Here is a 17134-nt window from a genome sequence, read left to right as displayed (position 1 = left end):
TAGTAGCTAACATTACAGGCGCGCGCCACCACGCCCGGCTAATTTTTGTATTTTTAGTAGAGATGGGGTTTCACCATGTTGGTCAGGCTGGTCTGGAACTCCTGACTTTGTGATCCGCCAGCCTCGGCCTTACAAAGTCCTGGGATTACAGGCGTGAGCCACCGCGCCCCGCCGATTTGCTTAACTATTTTTATGGCGACTTTAAAATGGAAGGTTAGTTTCACGTTACACAGTGTAAGGACACCAACTTATAGGTAGAAGAATTACTAAAGAAAACTGCAAAATAGCTGACATGGAAAAAAATATGAGCCCTTTTAATGAGTACATGGGTGGCTCTGAAAAGAGCCTTTGGTTAAGATTGCCTCCGTAAAAAGTCAATATACAAATTTTCGTTTTACTTGCCCTTGGCCTTGTGGTGGCTCTCAGTCTTCTTGGGGAGCAATACAGCCTGGATGTTGGGCAGGACACCGCCCTGAGCAATTGTGACTTTACCCAGCAGCTTGTTTAGCTCCTCGTCGTTGCGGATAGCCAGCTGCAGGTGTCGGGGGATAATGCGGGTCTTCTTGTTGTCGCGGGCGGCATTGCCCGCCAGCTCCAAGATCTCGGCAGTCAGGTACTCCAGCACCGCCGCCAGATACACCGGCGCGCCGGCCCCAACTCGCTCGGAGTAGTTGCCCTTGCGGAGCAAGCGGTGCACTCGGCCCACAGGGAACTGGAGCCCGGCCCGAGAAGATCGGGTCTTAGCCTTGGCTCGAGCCTTTCCGCCTTGCTTGCCGCGTCCGGACATTTTGATATCTTAAAATAGATGTTGAGCAACGCAGTGAAAAATGTAAAACTGAATTTTGTTAGCAAGTGAGAAACTATTATACTTGGAGGCCGAATTGTAAATAACGCTATTTGATTGGCTAGAACAACCTACCAATTACAAAGAATCGCGAGAATCGCCTAGTTTGCATATGACAGGGCACACAGAGACAATTTATCCAATCAATATGTAAGTTTTCAAACGCCAGTTTAGGACACCAGCTCTAGAGATATTACGAGCTGCAGAGTGAGGATACTTGTCATTTTTCTTTAGGTTGTGGGCGAGGTGTTTCTTTAACATGCCTGAACCTGCTAAGTCTGCTCCTGCCCCAAAGAAGGGCTCCAAAAAGGCGGTGACCAAGGCGCAGAAGAAGGATGGCAAGAAGCGCAAGCGTAGTCGCAAGGAGAGTTATTCCGTTTACGTGTACAAGGTGCTAAAGCAGGTCCACCCTGACACTGGCATCTCATCGAAAGCCATGGGTATCATGAACTCCTTCGTCAACGATATCTTCGAGCGCATTGCTGGGGAGGCTTCCCGCCTGGCGCATTACAACAAGCGCTCCACCATCACCTCCAGGGAGATCCAGACTGCCGTGCGCCTGCTGCTGCCCGGGGAACTGGCCAAGCATGCCGTGTCCGAGGGCACCAAGGCTGTCACCAAGTACACCAGCTCTAAGTAATTCTAACGTCTTCATACCCAATCCCAAAGGCTCTTTTAAGAGCCACCCACTTTTTCAGCTATAGAGTTGTAATTACCTGCATATTTTCTGTGTTTACCAACAGATTTGGTTTTATCTTGATTTGAAGGGTTTGCTGCTGTGTAGGTCTAGAGCACAGTTCTTTTGACTGCTTTAAGGCAAAATGCTGTACTTAATCTTAAGTTAGGGGTAGCGTATTTATTTTACCCAAAGTGCTGGTTACAAGGCTAGCCCATTGTGCTGATGTGCACATTTTTCTTATGTTGTGCTGTGATGTGTCCCTTGTCAAACTGGTTTCATAAGCAAAGAACTTTTGAAATTAAGTAATATTTCCTTTGCTACTGACAGTGTGGGGAAAAAGAATGTCTTCCTTAATTCCGGTTTAGTCATAACAGCATTGGCAAGTTTGCCTGGTTAAAATAATATAATCAAATTCTTCAAAATATAAGGAAAGCAAGACAAGCCATGTGCATGAAAACTGAAAAATGTGAACACCGGTGCCTGGATGCAGCACTAATAATCAAAATTGTTCTTTGTTTAAAGAAAAGTTTGGCTACTGGCAAAATAACATTTGTGAGTAATAACTGGAAGTCCAGGAGAGAAACACCCTTAACCCTAAAATATTTTGTTGTCACTTCCTCAAAGTTGTTTTTTACTTTTTTTCCTTCAAGGTTGACTTCATATATGTTCATTTTATTCTAATAGGCAAAAATTGTGATTTTTAAATGAAAAAATAATTTATGTCATTCTACTTACAAATACCACAATTTTTCTATTCTATATACTCACATATAAAGATACTGAAGTTGTAGTGTATTGCTTGTAATTACAAACCTTACTTAAGATCATAAATTGTTATGAATGGCATCCATTGTAGAATACTTAGAATTTTTACAAAATATTCTTGTATTTTAAAAATATTTAAAATATTTTATACAAAATATTCTTAGAATTTCAACCCAGTTAAGAAAAAAGGAATAGTATTCTATATTACTTTCTTTTCTTTTTTTTTTTTTTGTTACGAAGTTTCACTATTATCGCTCAGACTAGAGTTCAATGGCACGATCTTGGCTCACTGCACCCTCCGCCTCCTGGGTTCAAGTGATTCTCCTGTTTCAGCCTCCCAAGTAGCTAGGACAAGAGGCAGCTGCCACCACACCCGGCTAATTTTTATATTTTTAGTACACACGGCCTTTCTCCGTATTAGCCAAGCTGGTTTCCAACTCCTGACCTCAGGTGATCCACCCTCCTCAGACACCCAAAATGCTGGGATTATAGGTGTGAGCCACTGCACCCGTCCCACAATTTTTTTTCAACTTCCCACTCCCTGTCTGGCACATAAATGGACACAGAACACAGCACTTACAAAGCATATATAAACATTCAAATAAACCCCAACTGAAAATATGAAAACAACAAGAAAAACCTAGAAAAATGAAAGCTAAAAATACTAAATAGCTTCATGTGCAAATTTACATTGGTATAGCAGTCGATTTTTGCTTTCTGTAGTTCCATAAGTAAATATCTAAACTAAGGTGTACATCAGCTTGAGGGGAATACGACAACTTTCTGAAATTATATGCAAAAATGTGGCCATATGTGTTTCTCCTTCCCAGAACAAATTATATAGCTTTCTATCAGATTCTAAAAATATTGTGATCCACTGTGCTAAGCAGAATAAGGCTACCCCAATGATGACCACATCCTAATCCCTGGAGTCTGCAAATTCCTGCAGTCTTTGTTACATTACGTGACAAAGGGCAACTAAGGTTTATATGGAATTAAGGCTACTAAATTGGCTGACCTTAAGGAGATTATCCTGCATGTTACGAGTTAACCCAATACAATTACAAAGATTCTTAAAAGTGGAAGAGGGAATTGGAATAGAGAACTAGAGATATGGCAGCATGAGAACGATTTGGCCATAAATTTCCAGCTTTGAAAGTGAAAGAAAAGGACCATGATCCAAGGAGAGAGTGGCATCTACAGGGTAAAAAGGCAAGGGAAAAGACACAGGCTCTTTATTTCTTTAGTTAATATCAAGTCAACACCTTGACTCTTTTGCTCAGTAAGATCTGACTGAGCCCCAATTTTAAAAACTATATAATTACAAATTTGTATTTTTTAATCATAAAATGTGATAATTTTTCAAACCAGCAATAGGAAACCAGTGCAACTATACAAGTTTAAGAATTGAGTAATGTACCAGCCCTGGCCCAAGACCCCACGGTCGCCGAGATGTTGATGCCTTAGAAGAACCAGATTGCCATTTATGAACTCCTTTTTAAGCAGGGAGTCATGGTGACCAAGAAGGATGTCCATATGCTTAAGCACCTAGAAATGGCAGACAAGAATGTGCCCAACCTTTGTGTCATGAAGGCCATGCAGTCTCTCGAGTCCCAAGGCTACTTGAAGGAACAGTTTGCCTGGAGACATTTCTACTGGTACCTTACCAATGAGAGCATCCAGTATCTCCATAATTACCTTCATCTGCCCCCAGAGATTGTGCCTGCCACTGAAGGCCGCAGTCATCCAGAGTCCAGAGCCTGGCAGCCCTCGGCCTAAAGGTTTGGATGGAGGGTGAGCAACCTGCAAGACTCACAATAGGAGAACCCGACAGCGATACCTACAGACGGAGTGCTGTGTCCCCTGGTGCTGACAAGAAAGCCAAGGCTGGGGCTGGATCAGCAACCGAATTCCAGTTTAGAGGCAGATTTGGTCATGGACGTGGTCAGCCACCTCAGCAAAACTGGAGAGGATTATTTTGCATTGAATAAACTTACAGCCAAAAAACTCAAAAAAAAAAAAAAAAACCCAATTCAGTAACATATTAACTAATGTTCTATTAAATTACAATTTTATACATTTAAATACAAATATGTAAATACTATTACAATTATTATAGAAGTATGTAAATTCTTCCTAAATATCACAGGCTCACAGAATTTTGATATTGGTGGGATTTTAACAGCAGCAATTTACAGTTCCTTTTTGTTTAGTCTCTACATATTTGATTTCTTTTCACAGTAGAAATCCTAACATTTGTATGGAAAGGAGGAAAATTTGATTATTTTTAGGTTTTATGGCCAGCTTTGGGGCTAGCTTTGGTTTATATGTTCCATCTTGGGGAGGAAGGAGTCTAGTTCCTATAGCTAGCTTCCCGGGAGAATGGGAGGGAGAGAGAGGAATGTAGAAGGAGAAAAACTTACTGCTGAGGCCGTCATTTTGTAGTTTTCTGACTCCCAACACCACCTTTTATTTTAAAAGTCTGTAGGAAGTCGCCTATTTAATACCTTGGCCCACTACACGTTGCCAATTCTCTTGTGATAAAGGCTGCTACCAGAATCAAAAAGAAAAGAAAACTAACAATAGAGAACTAAACATTAACACACCAGTGGGTTTTTAGGTTTAGATGTGCGAGTTAGCTAGTTGTTTAAATGAGAATTATAAATTTTAATAAACAGGGAAGAAAGAAAAGCCAAAATTGTAACACGGGCCTCCACGATGAGGACTAGAATTAATGGGATCACTAATTTTCTTTCTTTTCTTTGAGACGGAGTTTCACTCTTGTTGCCCAGGCTGGAGTGCAATGCTGTGATCTCGGCTCACCACAACCTCTGCCTCCTGGGTTCAAACAATTCTCCTACCTCAGCCTCCTAAGTAGTTGGGATTACAGGCATGCGCCACCACGCCCGGCTAATTTTGTGTTCTTAGTGGAGACGGGGTTTCTCCATGTTAAAGACTGGTATTGAACTCCCAACCTTAGGTGATCCGCCCTCCTCAGCCTCCCAAAGTGCTCGGATTACAGTCGTGAGCCACAGCGCCCGACGGATCACTAATTATCCATATTTTTCTCTTCGGGAAGAAAACCCTTTTGGTCAGATTTCCCTTAGCTTGGTGCTGGAGAGGGTGAGATCTTGCAGTTTTCAAACACTTCCTAAGGGGGTTCGGTCCCCAAGAGAGCAAGCAGCAGAAATGTCAGAGGCACCATGCCTGTGGGAACAAAGCTGAACTCCTCATGGAAGGAGATTGCTACAGTTCGTCTTGTGAGCCGAAGCTCCTGTTCAATCGTTCTAGAGCATCCAAGCAATAAATGATATTAACCTAAAAATGTTAATATATTTAATCTCATTTAGTTGTTAAAATAGGCCTAAATTTCCTTTTGGGGGACGTAAGACTTGCAGAGACGCCTCCATGGAGAGCGCACTCTTCCGGCGGGAACTGGTGTCCTTGGTGACGTCATCCGGGTCTGAGCTGTGAGGGGTGGGGCCAGCAGGCAGTACCAAAGTTCCCGTATGTGCGTTTTCAGTTTTCAATTAGGTCCGAATTCCCAGCATATAAGGGTACTACCGTTGCTCGTCTTCCAGATTTCTCCAGTTTGTCTTTCAGGCTGGTTCGCCATGTCTGGTCGCGGCAAAGGCGGAAAAGGCTTGGGTAAAGGGGGCGCCAAGCGTCACCGCAAAGTCTTGCGAGATAACATCCAGGGTATTACCAAACCTGCCATCCGGCGTCTTGCTCGGCGCGGCGGTGTCAAGCGCATTTCTGGACTCATCTATGAGGAGACCCGCGGGGTACTGAAGGTGTTTCTAGAGAACGTGATCCGTGACGCTGTTACTTACACGGAGCACGCCAAGCGCAAGACTGTAACAGCGATGGATGTGGTCTACGCTCTCAAACGACAGGGACGCACTCTTTACGGCTTCGGCGGCTAAGGCTCTTGCTTGAGCGACTCAACATCTCAACTATCCCAAATTAAAGGCCCTTTTCAGGGCCGCCCACACTTTTCCTTAAAAGAGCTAATGACTTTTGCTAACCACTTAGTCACTTCATAAGTCATTGTTTCTATCCACAGGTACGTATGTCTTTCGAGGTTTTTTTTTTTTTTTTTCGTTCCAAATTATATTTGGTTTCAGCATACGATTTTTAAGGCTAGGATCCTTTTGCATTTAGAATTGCTATATTAGGCATAGCCTTTTCAGGAGGTATAGTAGGGGCTTAGGTTGCACCGAAAAGGTTAGAGTGGTGGTGTCTCATCTGTTTCTCTTGCCTTTCTTTTTTTTAAATACTTAAAACTGCATGGTTTTTCACGTAACTAAGTAGGAAAACTGCCAGACTGCGTAACCGCTCAAAATGGCGGACAGCGATGAACAAAGCCGGTGCCTGGCAACGGGCGGATACGCGAATTAGCATAACAAATCTCCTGGGTGGTAATGTGGGCTTCAAATCCTGGCGGCTTGTTTTGTGTTAACGACCGAGTTTCTGGTGTGTAGAGGCCCCTGGGGTAGATCAGCTCACGCGAGGAGAGGTTGCAAGTATGCATTTCGGAATATTAATGAAGCCAGCCCAGTTGTCCCTTAGGAAGTTCTAATATCTGTTGTTTTTTAAATAAATTTGACCTTTTAATCCTACCCTAAAGCTTGAAATTTAACATTTAACTCACATGAGACAAATCTTAGTTTAGGAACTCATGTACTTGCCTCAAGCGAGGAACTGAAACTCGCCGGATCACTGCATCCACACCGTGAGACTCCATGTTTCTCAACCATCATGATTGCTTCCTTAGCACTCCCTGATTTCCTGTTTTCTCGCTCTTCTCGCTACATAAACCCCCCCAATTTTGGTCCGGGAGACGGATTTGTGATTTCATCTCCCTTTCTCCTAAGCAGCAGCACGGGATTAAAGCCTTCCCTCCTAGGTCATTGAAATTCTCTGGCGAGCAGCAGGACCTGGACTGAACCCCTGGAATCTTCGGTAACAAAAACATTTAAAAAGTAGGTAGAATGTTTATGACAGTTTTTATAGTATACATACTATGCTATAATAGGACATTATACCCCAAATTGTTGAGTATATAGTAAACCCCACATAATCGAGTTGCATGGCTAGCAGAAAAAATGAAGGATTAATCATCTTAGTGTTAATTGCCGTATGATTTCTTTCCTGTAAGCAGAAACTAACTGCTGGAAAGCATTGTAGAAACTAGTTAGAAAATGTTCCAACGGATTCTGATTGACCAGCCAGAAATCCCTTTCCCCTGTTTTGCAGTCCTGCCACAACTCCAATTAGAGGACCAGTCTTACATATATTCGTTATTGATAAGTGGACATAGACCTTAAGCCAGTTTCAGCCAGCTTGTAGAGATTGAACAAATTGTCTTTGTGCCCTACAGTTCATCTTTTAGCATAAAGCTAAATCCCACCTCATTGTAATGCTAAAATCCTCCCCATGGTTCACATGAAATGTATGTTACATGTTTTGCCAAAGTGTAAGTGCCTGACTTCCCTCATGAATAATATTCAAAGAATTTTTCCAAACCTACTTAATCTGTGATGTAGGATTGACTGTAAGGCATGTATATATTCCAGCTCCCCTTCACTGACACAGAGTGCTCACTACATCCTGGGATTCTTCTCCCTCTGAAAATAAAGCCTTCGTTACTTCCTACTTGAATCTCATTGTCTATTGTTCAAAAAAGACATGTACTCATTCCACATTGAAAACATCCCGGTTATGCCCCAGATGTCTTGGAGATCTGGTTTGTTTAAAGAAGGATGCCGCCATAACTTCGGTTGTGTCTCCAGTTTTCTTATCTAAAACAGGCTCCTCTCCCCTACTTCCCCATTTTTGGACGTTGATTTTTTGAAGACCAGACTTACAGAATGGTTTTTTTTTTTTTTTTTTTTGGATTGGCTTGATTCTTAATCATTTTAGCTTCTGTATTCTCCATGTCCTGTAAAGTACAAGTGACTTCTATACACTTAATTGAAAGGTGAATATACCTGTCAGGAACAGTTTACACATTTAATGTACATAGTAGTATACTACATCAGAAGCACTTGATGTCTGGTTTTATGCAAATTCAAAGTGATAGAAAAATCGCAGGTTTGGGCTGGGCACAGTGGCTCATGCCTCTAATCCCAGCACGTTGTAAGGGCAAGGTGGGCGGATCACCTGAGGTCAGGAGTTCAAAACCAGCCTGGCCATCATGGTGAAAACCCAACTCTACTAAAATAAAAAAAATTAACCGGGCATGGTGGCAGGCACCTGTAATCCCAGTTAATCAGAAGGCTGAGTTAGGAGAATGGCTGGAGCCTGGGAGGCGGAGGTTGTAGTGAGCCAAGGTGGTACCACTGCACTCCGGTCTAGGCAACAGAGAAAGACTGCCAAAAAAAAAAAAAAATTGGTGGTTTAGGGTGATAGTTCCACTGAAAATGAGATTTTTCTTCTAGCCAACAAGTAATCCGTAGGCTGATACTTTGAAATCAGGAAAATAGTTATTTTGAATGTCATTTTTTAAAAGTGTGACCTTGTGCATATATATGAAAAGCATCATGTTATTGGTACTAAGGCACTGGTTTGAGGAGAAAAGGTTTTATGAGGATGTTAGTGTAACAACAGCGACAAAAAGGAGCACATAGCATGTGCCAAGCATTGTTCTATGCTCTGGGAGTTAAAGCAGTGAATGAGAACAAAACAATATGTCTGTGTACATAGAATTTATATTTATTGGGTGGTGGTACACACACAAAACAAAACATACTGTGTCAGATGGTGCTGACTGCTATGAAGATCACTGAAGCAGGAAAAGGCATAGCATGTGGTGGGAAGAGGTGATATTTTAAATGATACTGTCTTGGGAAATTTTACTCATAAAATGATAAAGAAAAAAAACATTGAGAAAGTGAGGACGCTCCTGGCTGAATAAAAAACCTCTTCCTTCTTTAATCCGGTGTCTGAGGAGTTTTGTCTGCGGCTCGTCCTGCTACAGGAGAATATTCCAAATGGAATACCAAGCAAGAAAGCCTGGAGGTAAAAAGCAAGTATTATGGCTGGAAAAAGGGGCAGAAGTGAACATTGGAAGGCAGGACAAGGGACCCCACCACACTTCTTTACATGCTACGCTGACTACAGCAGCACCCAGCTCCATAACCTTGCAGCCACTGAAGCTTCCGCTCATAAAATCAAGCAATCAGACATCAAAGAAATAGAACACTCTAACCACAAACATCCTGGCCATCAGCATAGGGACTTCCAAAAGACCTTCCCCAAATGAACATGCACTGTAGGGTCTTAGATTATCCTAACCTAAATTTTGCATCATGTTAATGATAAAAATTATACCCCTGCATGAAGATTTAAGATGCCAGTGAGGCCTGAGACACAGGAAAAAACATGACAAGGGACTGCAAAGGTGTTTCCAAAACAGACCACCCCAAACATGCCATGATGTCACCTGGACAAAGCCCAGAAAAGAATAACAAAGTACACACTAGCTTGCTTTCAAGGAGCCAGCTGCAAGTATACCTCTGGCTGCTGTCTCCCTTTCTGCTCAAGCCGAAAGCCCTAATAAACTGCCTTGCTCAAGTCCATCTTATATTCTTTGTCGATTTCTATTTTGTGAGGATCAAGAACCCACTGCTGGTATTGGAGAGGGTGCAAATTAAAAACCAATAAGATCTGCAAGGCAAATGGAGACGAGTCTCTATATGGCCTTGTAGACCAGTATGACTACTGTTTTATTCTGAGTGAGATGGGAGCCACTGCAAGGTTTTGAGCAGAGAACTGACATACTCTGATTTATAGACACACACACACATATATATATGTGTGTGTGTGTGTGTGTATATATATATATATATATATATATATAAAAATTTTTTTTTTTTTTTGAGACAGAGTCTCATTCTGTCACCCAGGCTGGAGTGTAGTGGCGCAATCTCAGCTCACTGCAACCTCAGCCTCCCAGGTTCAAGTGATTCTCCTGCCTCAGCCTCCCGAGTAGCTGGGACTACAAGCGTGTAGCCACCACACCTGGCTAATATTTTGTATTTTTAGTAGAGATGAGGTTTCACCATGTTAGCCAGGATGGTCTTCATCTCCTGACCTCGTGATTCGCTCGCCTCAGCCTCCCAAAGGGCTGGGACTACAGGCATGAGCCACCACACTGGACCTGATTTATATTTTTAAATGAGCTATCTGGATGCCTGATGAAGAATAAAGTGTGATGGGACCAGGGTAGGAGCAAGGAGACCAGTTCAGAGGGTACTACAGTAATGCAGTTGAGATGACAGTGGCTTGGACCAGTGTGTTAGTAGTACAGGCTATGAAAAGTGCTTGGATTCTATATATATTTTGAATTAAGGTTGATAGTTTTTTCTGAGCTACTGAATGTGTAGAGTATGAAAAACAGACAAAAATGTATGATGATTCCAATGATTTTAGCCAAAGCAACTGGAATTGGAGGTATCGATTGCTAAAATGTGGAAAAATAAGAAAGGAACAAGTTTTGGAGAGGATTCAAATTCTTATTTTTGTATATCCAGAGAGAATTTAAGATGCCTGTTACATATCTAAGAGAAAGATATGAAAGATATGAAATAGGCAGTTGGCTATAAAAACCTGCAGGTTAGAAAAGAAACATGGGGCCCAGTGCAGTGGCTCACACCTGTAATCCCAGCACTTTGAGAGGCCGAGGCAGGTGGATCACCTGAAGTCAGGAGTTCAAGACCAGCCTGACCAACATGGAGAAACCCCATCTCTACTAGAACTATGAAATTAGCCAGGGTGGTGGCACATGCCTATAATCCCAGCTACTTGGGAGGCTGAGGCAGGAGAATCGCCTGAACCTGGGAGGCGGAGGTTGTGGTGAGCCGAGATTTTGCCGTTGCATTCCAGCCTGGGCAAAAAGAGCGAAACTCCGTCTCAAAAAAAAAAAAAACAAGAAAGAAAAGAAACATGGAAACATAATTCACAGTCAAAGCATAATTGCCATAAGAGTAAAAAAGCCACAAGATGGGACTAAATCTCTTAAGAAAGAAGGTAGATAATAAACAGAAAAAGCTTTGGGTCAAAGAAGTAAAGAATGTTTGTTTAGTATTAACGACGTGAATTTCTAAGTTACAGTTTTACAATTTCTCCAGTAATTTTCCTTTTCTCCTATAATTTTCAGAACAAACAAATATTATTCCTATTTTACAAATGTGGAAAAATGCCCTTACTCATAAGAGTATAAAATAACATTGGAATCCTCACTCAAATAATCTATTAAAGTTAGAGCCATGGGGAATAACTTTGGAGATCCAGTGATAGATATTCACAGTTTTTACAAAATACACCCACTATCGTCACATATTTGGGCACATTTCAATCCCCTGATTGAATTCTATGTGTTCTCAGGCATCCTGAAGCCTATTTGTGGAAACTGGCTTCAGAGCTCTGTATCTGATGCTGCCTTTTCTCTTCCCTTAGCTCTGCCACTTCTGATCGCTCTGAGAAGATGGACCTGGAGAATGAAAATCTCCATCTGATTCTTTTGAACTGATGTTTCCTTGTTGCTGTGGAGATACTATACATATATTTATGTCGTGAACACTAAATGACCAGCCCACAGCGTTGTACTCCATACTCAGAGACCCTGTTACTTACTTGACATCTCTACTTGAAAGTCCAATTAATATGAACTTCCAATTTCAACAGAATTTCATTCTCTCTGACAAAACAGCTAATCTCATCATCTTGAAACTGGTGAATGGCATTTATACTCTTAGTTGGAATCATTTTTGTCTTTTTCTTTCACATCCTACATAACAATCCATCAGTAAGTTCTATGAGCTCTTCCTTGAAAACACAAACAGAATCCAACCATTTCTCATTCCCAATGCTACTCCTCTGGTCAAGCCACTGCCATCTTCTACCTTTATTACTACAACACTGTCATCACCTGGTTCTCCCAGAGGAATTCCAATAAAGGGCAATTCAGATCAGATGACTCCTCTGCTGAAACCCCCACAATGGTTCTCATGTCACTTAAGAAAAACTCAAGGTCCTTTCAGTGGGTTACAGGCCACACTGTCTGATCCTTATTAACTCTTTGGCCTCAAATCCCACTACTCTTCCACTCCTTCCTAGCCAACTCCACCAGTTCCTGGAACTTGCTAGAGGTACTCCTCACAGGAACGACATACCGATGGTTCCCCTTGAGTGGTCCAGTCAGCTTCTAGATTTCTGTAGGTGGTGTTCCCTCACTTCCTTCGGGTTTGTATTCAAATATCATAGTCTTCTTGAGGCTATCCATAACAACATTGTTTAGCATTATAACCCCTCCCCACCACCTCCCTCTATATTTTTTTCCTGCCCTTGAGGAGCATCCAGTCTATTTGGTCAGTCAAAACATGCCTTTATGGAAAGCAGAGCAAGAATTAAATACTATGTAGAATGTCAGAAAAGAGGCCAGGCACAATGGCTCACACCTGTAAGCCCAGCAATTTGTGAGGCTGAGGCAGGTAGATCACATGAGGTCAGGAGTTCGAGACCAGCCTGACCAACCTGGTGAAACCCTGTCTCTACTAAAAATACAAAATTAGGCATGGTGGCAAACGCCTGTAATCCCAGCTACTTGGGAGACTGAGGCAGGAGAATCACTTGAACTCAGGAGGCAGAGGCTGAAGTGAGCAGAGATCGTGCCATTGCACTCCAGTCTGGGCAATGAGAACAGGACTCCATCTCTAAAGAAAAAATAAAAGAAAATAGAAGTGCAGACAATAGTATAAATCATGTCAGTATTGGAAGTGATGGTTGATGCTTGGACAAGTGGGTTTGTGCCAGGTTTGGAGGCATGTTAGGCCAATGACAGGAATGTGGACTTTCTTCTGAACAACAGGGAACCACAAAAAATCCCTTTCCTAACCCAGCAACTGTTCTGATTATGTAAAACAATTCTCATATCTTTTACAAAATTACTTCTTGCATTTAGTATATTGAATTCAAATTATGTGTTTAATTTATCTGAACAAGTGCCTGAATGAATGGATATGAATGAAATAAATGTAAATCTAAACAAATTTACAAATGATGAAATGAAATACTTCAGCGTACATGTGAAGTATTTCCTTTCCCTGGCAGAAAAGGAGTATATTTCAAGAAGAATCCCTTAAAAAACAAGTATCATAGGCCAGGCACAGCGGCGCACACCTGTAATCCCATCACTTTGGGTGGCCAAGGCAGGTAGATCACCTGAGGTCAGGAGTTCGAGACCAGCCTGGCCAACATGGTGAAACCCCATCTCTACTAAAATACAAAAATTAGCATGGTGGCACACATGTGGCCTGTAGTCCCAGCTAGTCAGGAGGCTGAGGCAGGAGAATTACTCAAACCCGGGAAGTGGAGGTTGCAGTGAGCCAAGATCACACCACTGCACTCCAGCCTGGGTGACAGAAAGAGACTCCATCTGAAAAAAAAAAGGAAAAAAGGGGGAAAAAAATCAAGTTTTATATAGTAGCAGAGATTTTTGTTAAGCACCCACTCTTTTTTCAGCATCTACAGTCTTTTGGAGTATAAGGAGAGTTTTCCTTTTTTATAACTAAATTTTTGCTATAAGCAATATTTCATAGTTTACAGAAGTTCTTTTTATAGAAGTTGAAGTGATTTTCCACAAACATGTTTGTAGATTATTTTTTCTTTACTTGCTTTTAAGTTTGTACTTCTAGATACATTTAAAAATGTAACAAATCGATATACAAGTTATAAAGAATAATATGATGGCCATGCTTGAACCCAATTATCAATCAAATATATTGGTTATGTCTATTATATTTGTTATATTACCAAGAACTGCTTTGACCTCATCTCTCATCTTCCTGCTACTGCCCCCAGAGGTAACCATGACCTGACCGTAAATTATGTCACTTTCTGGCCTTAATCCTTCTTGTTCCCCTGTTCCTTACAGTCATTTCACACTTTTAAAATTTTTTTCCTTTTATGCGAGGATATTCTATTGTCTTGATTTTCAATTTCCTTAGTAAGTATATCTTAAATTTACTCTATTCATTTTTGTATTGCATAGGATAATAGCTGGTACATAGTTGGTGCTCAGTGATTACCTGTGGAATAAATTAATTTTTCTTAACATAGGGCAGGGAGACTTGGAGAGGAAAGGGCCTAGGGAGAGTTTCCTATTTCTTAACCACACCATGGAGAGTTTTGGATAGAGACAAATAGAGAAAGTTACCTTCAGAGGAGCTATTGCACCAAAAAAAATGTAACAGCACTCTTAACATTTTGGCATTGACCCTTATAGTCACTCTTTTTTCCTAAAACTATATAGTGTGTGTGTGCGTGTGAATGTGTGTGTGTGTGATGTCACATAAATAAGAAAACGCTATTTGGCAACTTGGATTTACCCTATACTATGCAATGAGCATATTTTATGTCATTTATCTTTTTTAAAAGCATTATTTTTAACAGCTGCACAATATTCCATTAGGGATAAAACCTAGTTTTAGGCAAAGTCTAACTCTTCAACATTAATATTTCCAGTTTTTAGCCACAGTAAACAAAAATATGGACAATATTAACATAAAATTAGAAGTTAGAATCAGTAAGACGTATATTTTTAAGTATTTGCATAAAAGAAAAGGGAATACTCTGGAATGGGGACTAGATTTCAAAGTTGGATGAGTAAGTGAAGCTAGGTAGTGTATCATAAGGTCTGTTTTAGTTGCGCTGAGTTTGATATGCCTGTGAAATACTTATTTCGTGTACTATTTAGAAGCTTAATCACCATAATTTTTGATATCGACTGAATTGCCTGTCCCCAGCCCACAATTCAAATGTTGAAGTCCAATACCAAGTACTTGAAAATGTGACTTTATTTGGAGATAAGGTCTTTAAAGGTGTAAAATGAGGTTTTAGGGGTGGGTACTAATCTAATCTGACTACTGTCCCTATAAGATTATATTAAAAAACAAACCACACACACAGAGGAAAGACCAGAGAGGGGAAACCCCAAGGAGAGTGGCCCAAGAAAAAATCAATCGTGCTCACTGGGTTGATCTTGAACTTGCAGCCTTCAGAATTGTGACAAAATTAATTTTTTTAAGCCACACAGTCTTGGTAGTTTGTTTTGGAAGCCCTAGCAAACACACTTCTCAAATATTTTCATTCTAGGATTACTTTTCTCCACACCTTTTCTATGTTATGCCAGCTTTTGTACTCCACAAAGACAAACACACAGAACACAGATGCACATCCACCCCTAGTGTGTGTTGTAGGGGAGGAAAGAGTGTTTCCTTTTACCCATCTTATGTTCATTGGCTGGGGCCCTGAAACAAAATACAGATTAACAAGAGAAAAACATACACATTTATTTTTTTAATTTATTTATTTGTTTATTTTTTGAGACGGAGTCTTGCTCTGTCGCCCAGGCTGGAGTGCAGTGGCGCGATCTTGGCTCACAGCAAGCTCCACCTCCCAGGTTCACGCCATTCTCCAGCATCAGCCTCCGGAGTAGCTGGGACCACAGGCGCCTGCCACCATTCCCTGCTAATTTTTTTTGTATTTTCAGTAGAGACGGGGTTTCACCGTGTTAGCCAGGATGATCTCAATCCCCTGACCTCGTGATCCGTCCGCCTCGGCCTCCCAAAGTGCTGGGATTACCGGCGTGAGCCACGGCGCCTGGCCAAGAGAAAAACATATACATTTAATATAAAGTTTTACATGACATAAGGAAATAAAGACCTGAAGAAGGGGTTAAACCTGAGTGTTTCTGCACTAGGTTTGATGAAGAGTAGAGAGTCATGCAGAAATATAACGAGACAAAAATAATATGAGCCAAGGATAATAAACAAGGAGAAATCGAGCAATGTCTATTTGTTCCGATTCCTCTCATACTCTACAAGACTCACAGGAAGGTCTTAAGACCTGCTTCAGAGGAAGGTCATAAGAACATTCCTGTCTATGTTGTTCTACTAATTTCTTAGAATGTTCACTGTGTCAAGGCACCATACTTTGGAGTGCTATGTTGTCGTTTTCAGAAACCTGAGGTTGCTCATGGAGTACTATGGAGTAGCGACCTTTTTTTTTTTTTTTTGGTCCCATTTTAGAAATTTGATTAATGAGTATAAACTAATGGTTTCTGTGTTTGAGACGGAGTCTCCCTCTGTTGCCCAGGCTGCAGTGAAATGGCGCGATCTTCTCACTGCAACCTCCGCTTCCCGGGTTCAAGCGATTCTCCTGCCTCAGTCTCCGTAGTAGCTGGGGTTACAAGCATGCGCCACCACACCCGGCTAATTTTGTATTTTTAGTAGACACGGGGTTTCACCATGTGGGTCAGGCTGTTTTTGAACCCCTGACCTCAAGTGATCCACCAGGCTCGCCTCCTGGGTTCAAAGGTATATGTATGTATATTTATATATATTTTTTTATATATAGTATATATATTTATATATGTATATATTTATATGTATATATTTTTATATATGTATATATTTATATATTTATATACACAGAGTCTAGCTCTGTCGCCCAGGATGGAGTGCAGTGGCGCGATCTGGGCTCACTGCAACCTCCGCCTCGCGGGTTCAAGGGATTCTCCAGCCTCAGCCTCCGGAGTAGCTGTAAGTACAGGCAAGTGCCACCACGCCCGACTAATTTTGTTTGTATTTTTTTGGTAGAGACGGGGTTTCAATGTTAGCCAGGATAGTCTCGATCTCCTGACCTCGTGATTCGCCCACCTCGGCCTCCCAAAGTGCTGGGATTACGGGCGTGAGCCACCGCACCCGGCCCAAAACGAGATTTTTAGCTCAACTTTACATTGCCAATGCCCATGGTAGTCCCTCCACAACAAACTCCACAAC

At 41.5% G+C, this 17134-nt stretch overlaps 3 protein-coding genes and 1 pseudogene across 3 annotated transcripts; 3 read left to right on the top strand and 1 right to left on the bottom strand.

Moving 5' to 3' along the window:
• Positions 1-293: 293 nt before the first annotated feature.
• Positions 294-839, bottom strand: LOC105482595 (histone H2A type 1-D). Its single transcript, XM_011742795.3, has one exon. The coding sequence runs from the start codon at positions 785-787 to the stop codon at positions 395-397; it is 393 nt and encodes a 130-aa protein (XP_011741097.1). The 5' UTR covers positions 788-839; the 3' UTR covers positions 294-394.
• Positions 840-996: 157 nt separating this feature from the next.
• LOC105482594 (histone H2B type 1-C/E/F/G/I) lies at positions 997-1534 on the top strand. Its single transcript, XM_011742794.3, has one exon. It carries the CDS (start codon positions 1104-1106, stop codon positions 1482-1484), a length of 381 nt encoding a protein of 126 aa, XP_011741096.1. The 5' UTR covers positions 997-1103; the 3' UTR covers positions 1485-1534.
• A 1654-nt stretch (positions 1535-3188) lies between these two features.
• On the top strand, positions 3189-4279 carry LOC112426769 (small ribosomal subunit protein eS10-like; annotated as a pseudogene).
• A 1581-nt stretch (positions 4280-5860) lies between these two features.
• Positions 5861-6282, top strand: LOC139363483 (histone H4). The gene has a single exon (XM_071097476.1). It carries the CDS (start codon positions 5903-5905, stop codon positions 6212-6214), a length of 312 nt encoding a protein of 103 aa, XP_070953577.1. The 5' UTR covers positions 5861-5902; the 3' UTR covers positions 6215-6282.
• The last annotated feature ends 10852 nt before the right edge of the window (positions 6283-17134 follow it).

The sequence above is a fragment of the Macaca nemestrina genome, chromosome 5 (assembly GCF_043159975.1).
Source record: "Macaca nemestrina isolate mMacNem1 chromosome 5, mMacNem.hap1, whole genome shotgun sequence".
Taxonomy (NCBI): Eukaryota; Metazoa; Chordata; class Mammalia; order Primates; family Cercopithecidae; genus Macaca; species Macaca nemestrina.
The sequence above is the reverse complement of the archived record's forward strand: the minus strand, read 5'-3'. Positions and strand labels throughout refer to the sequence as shown.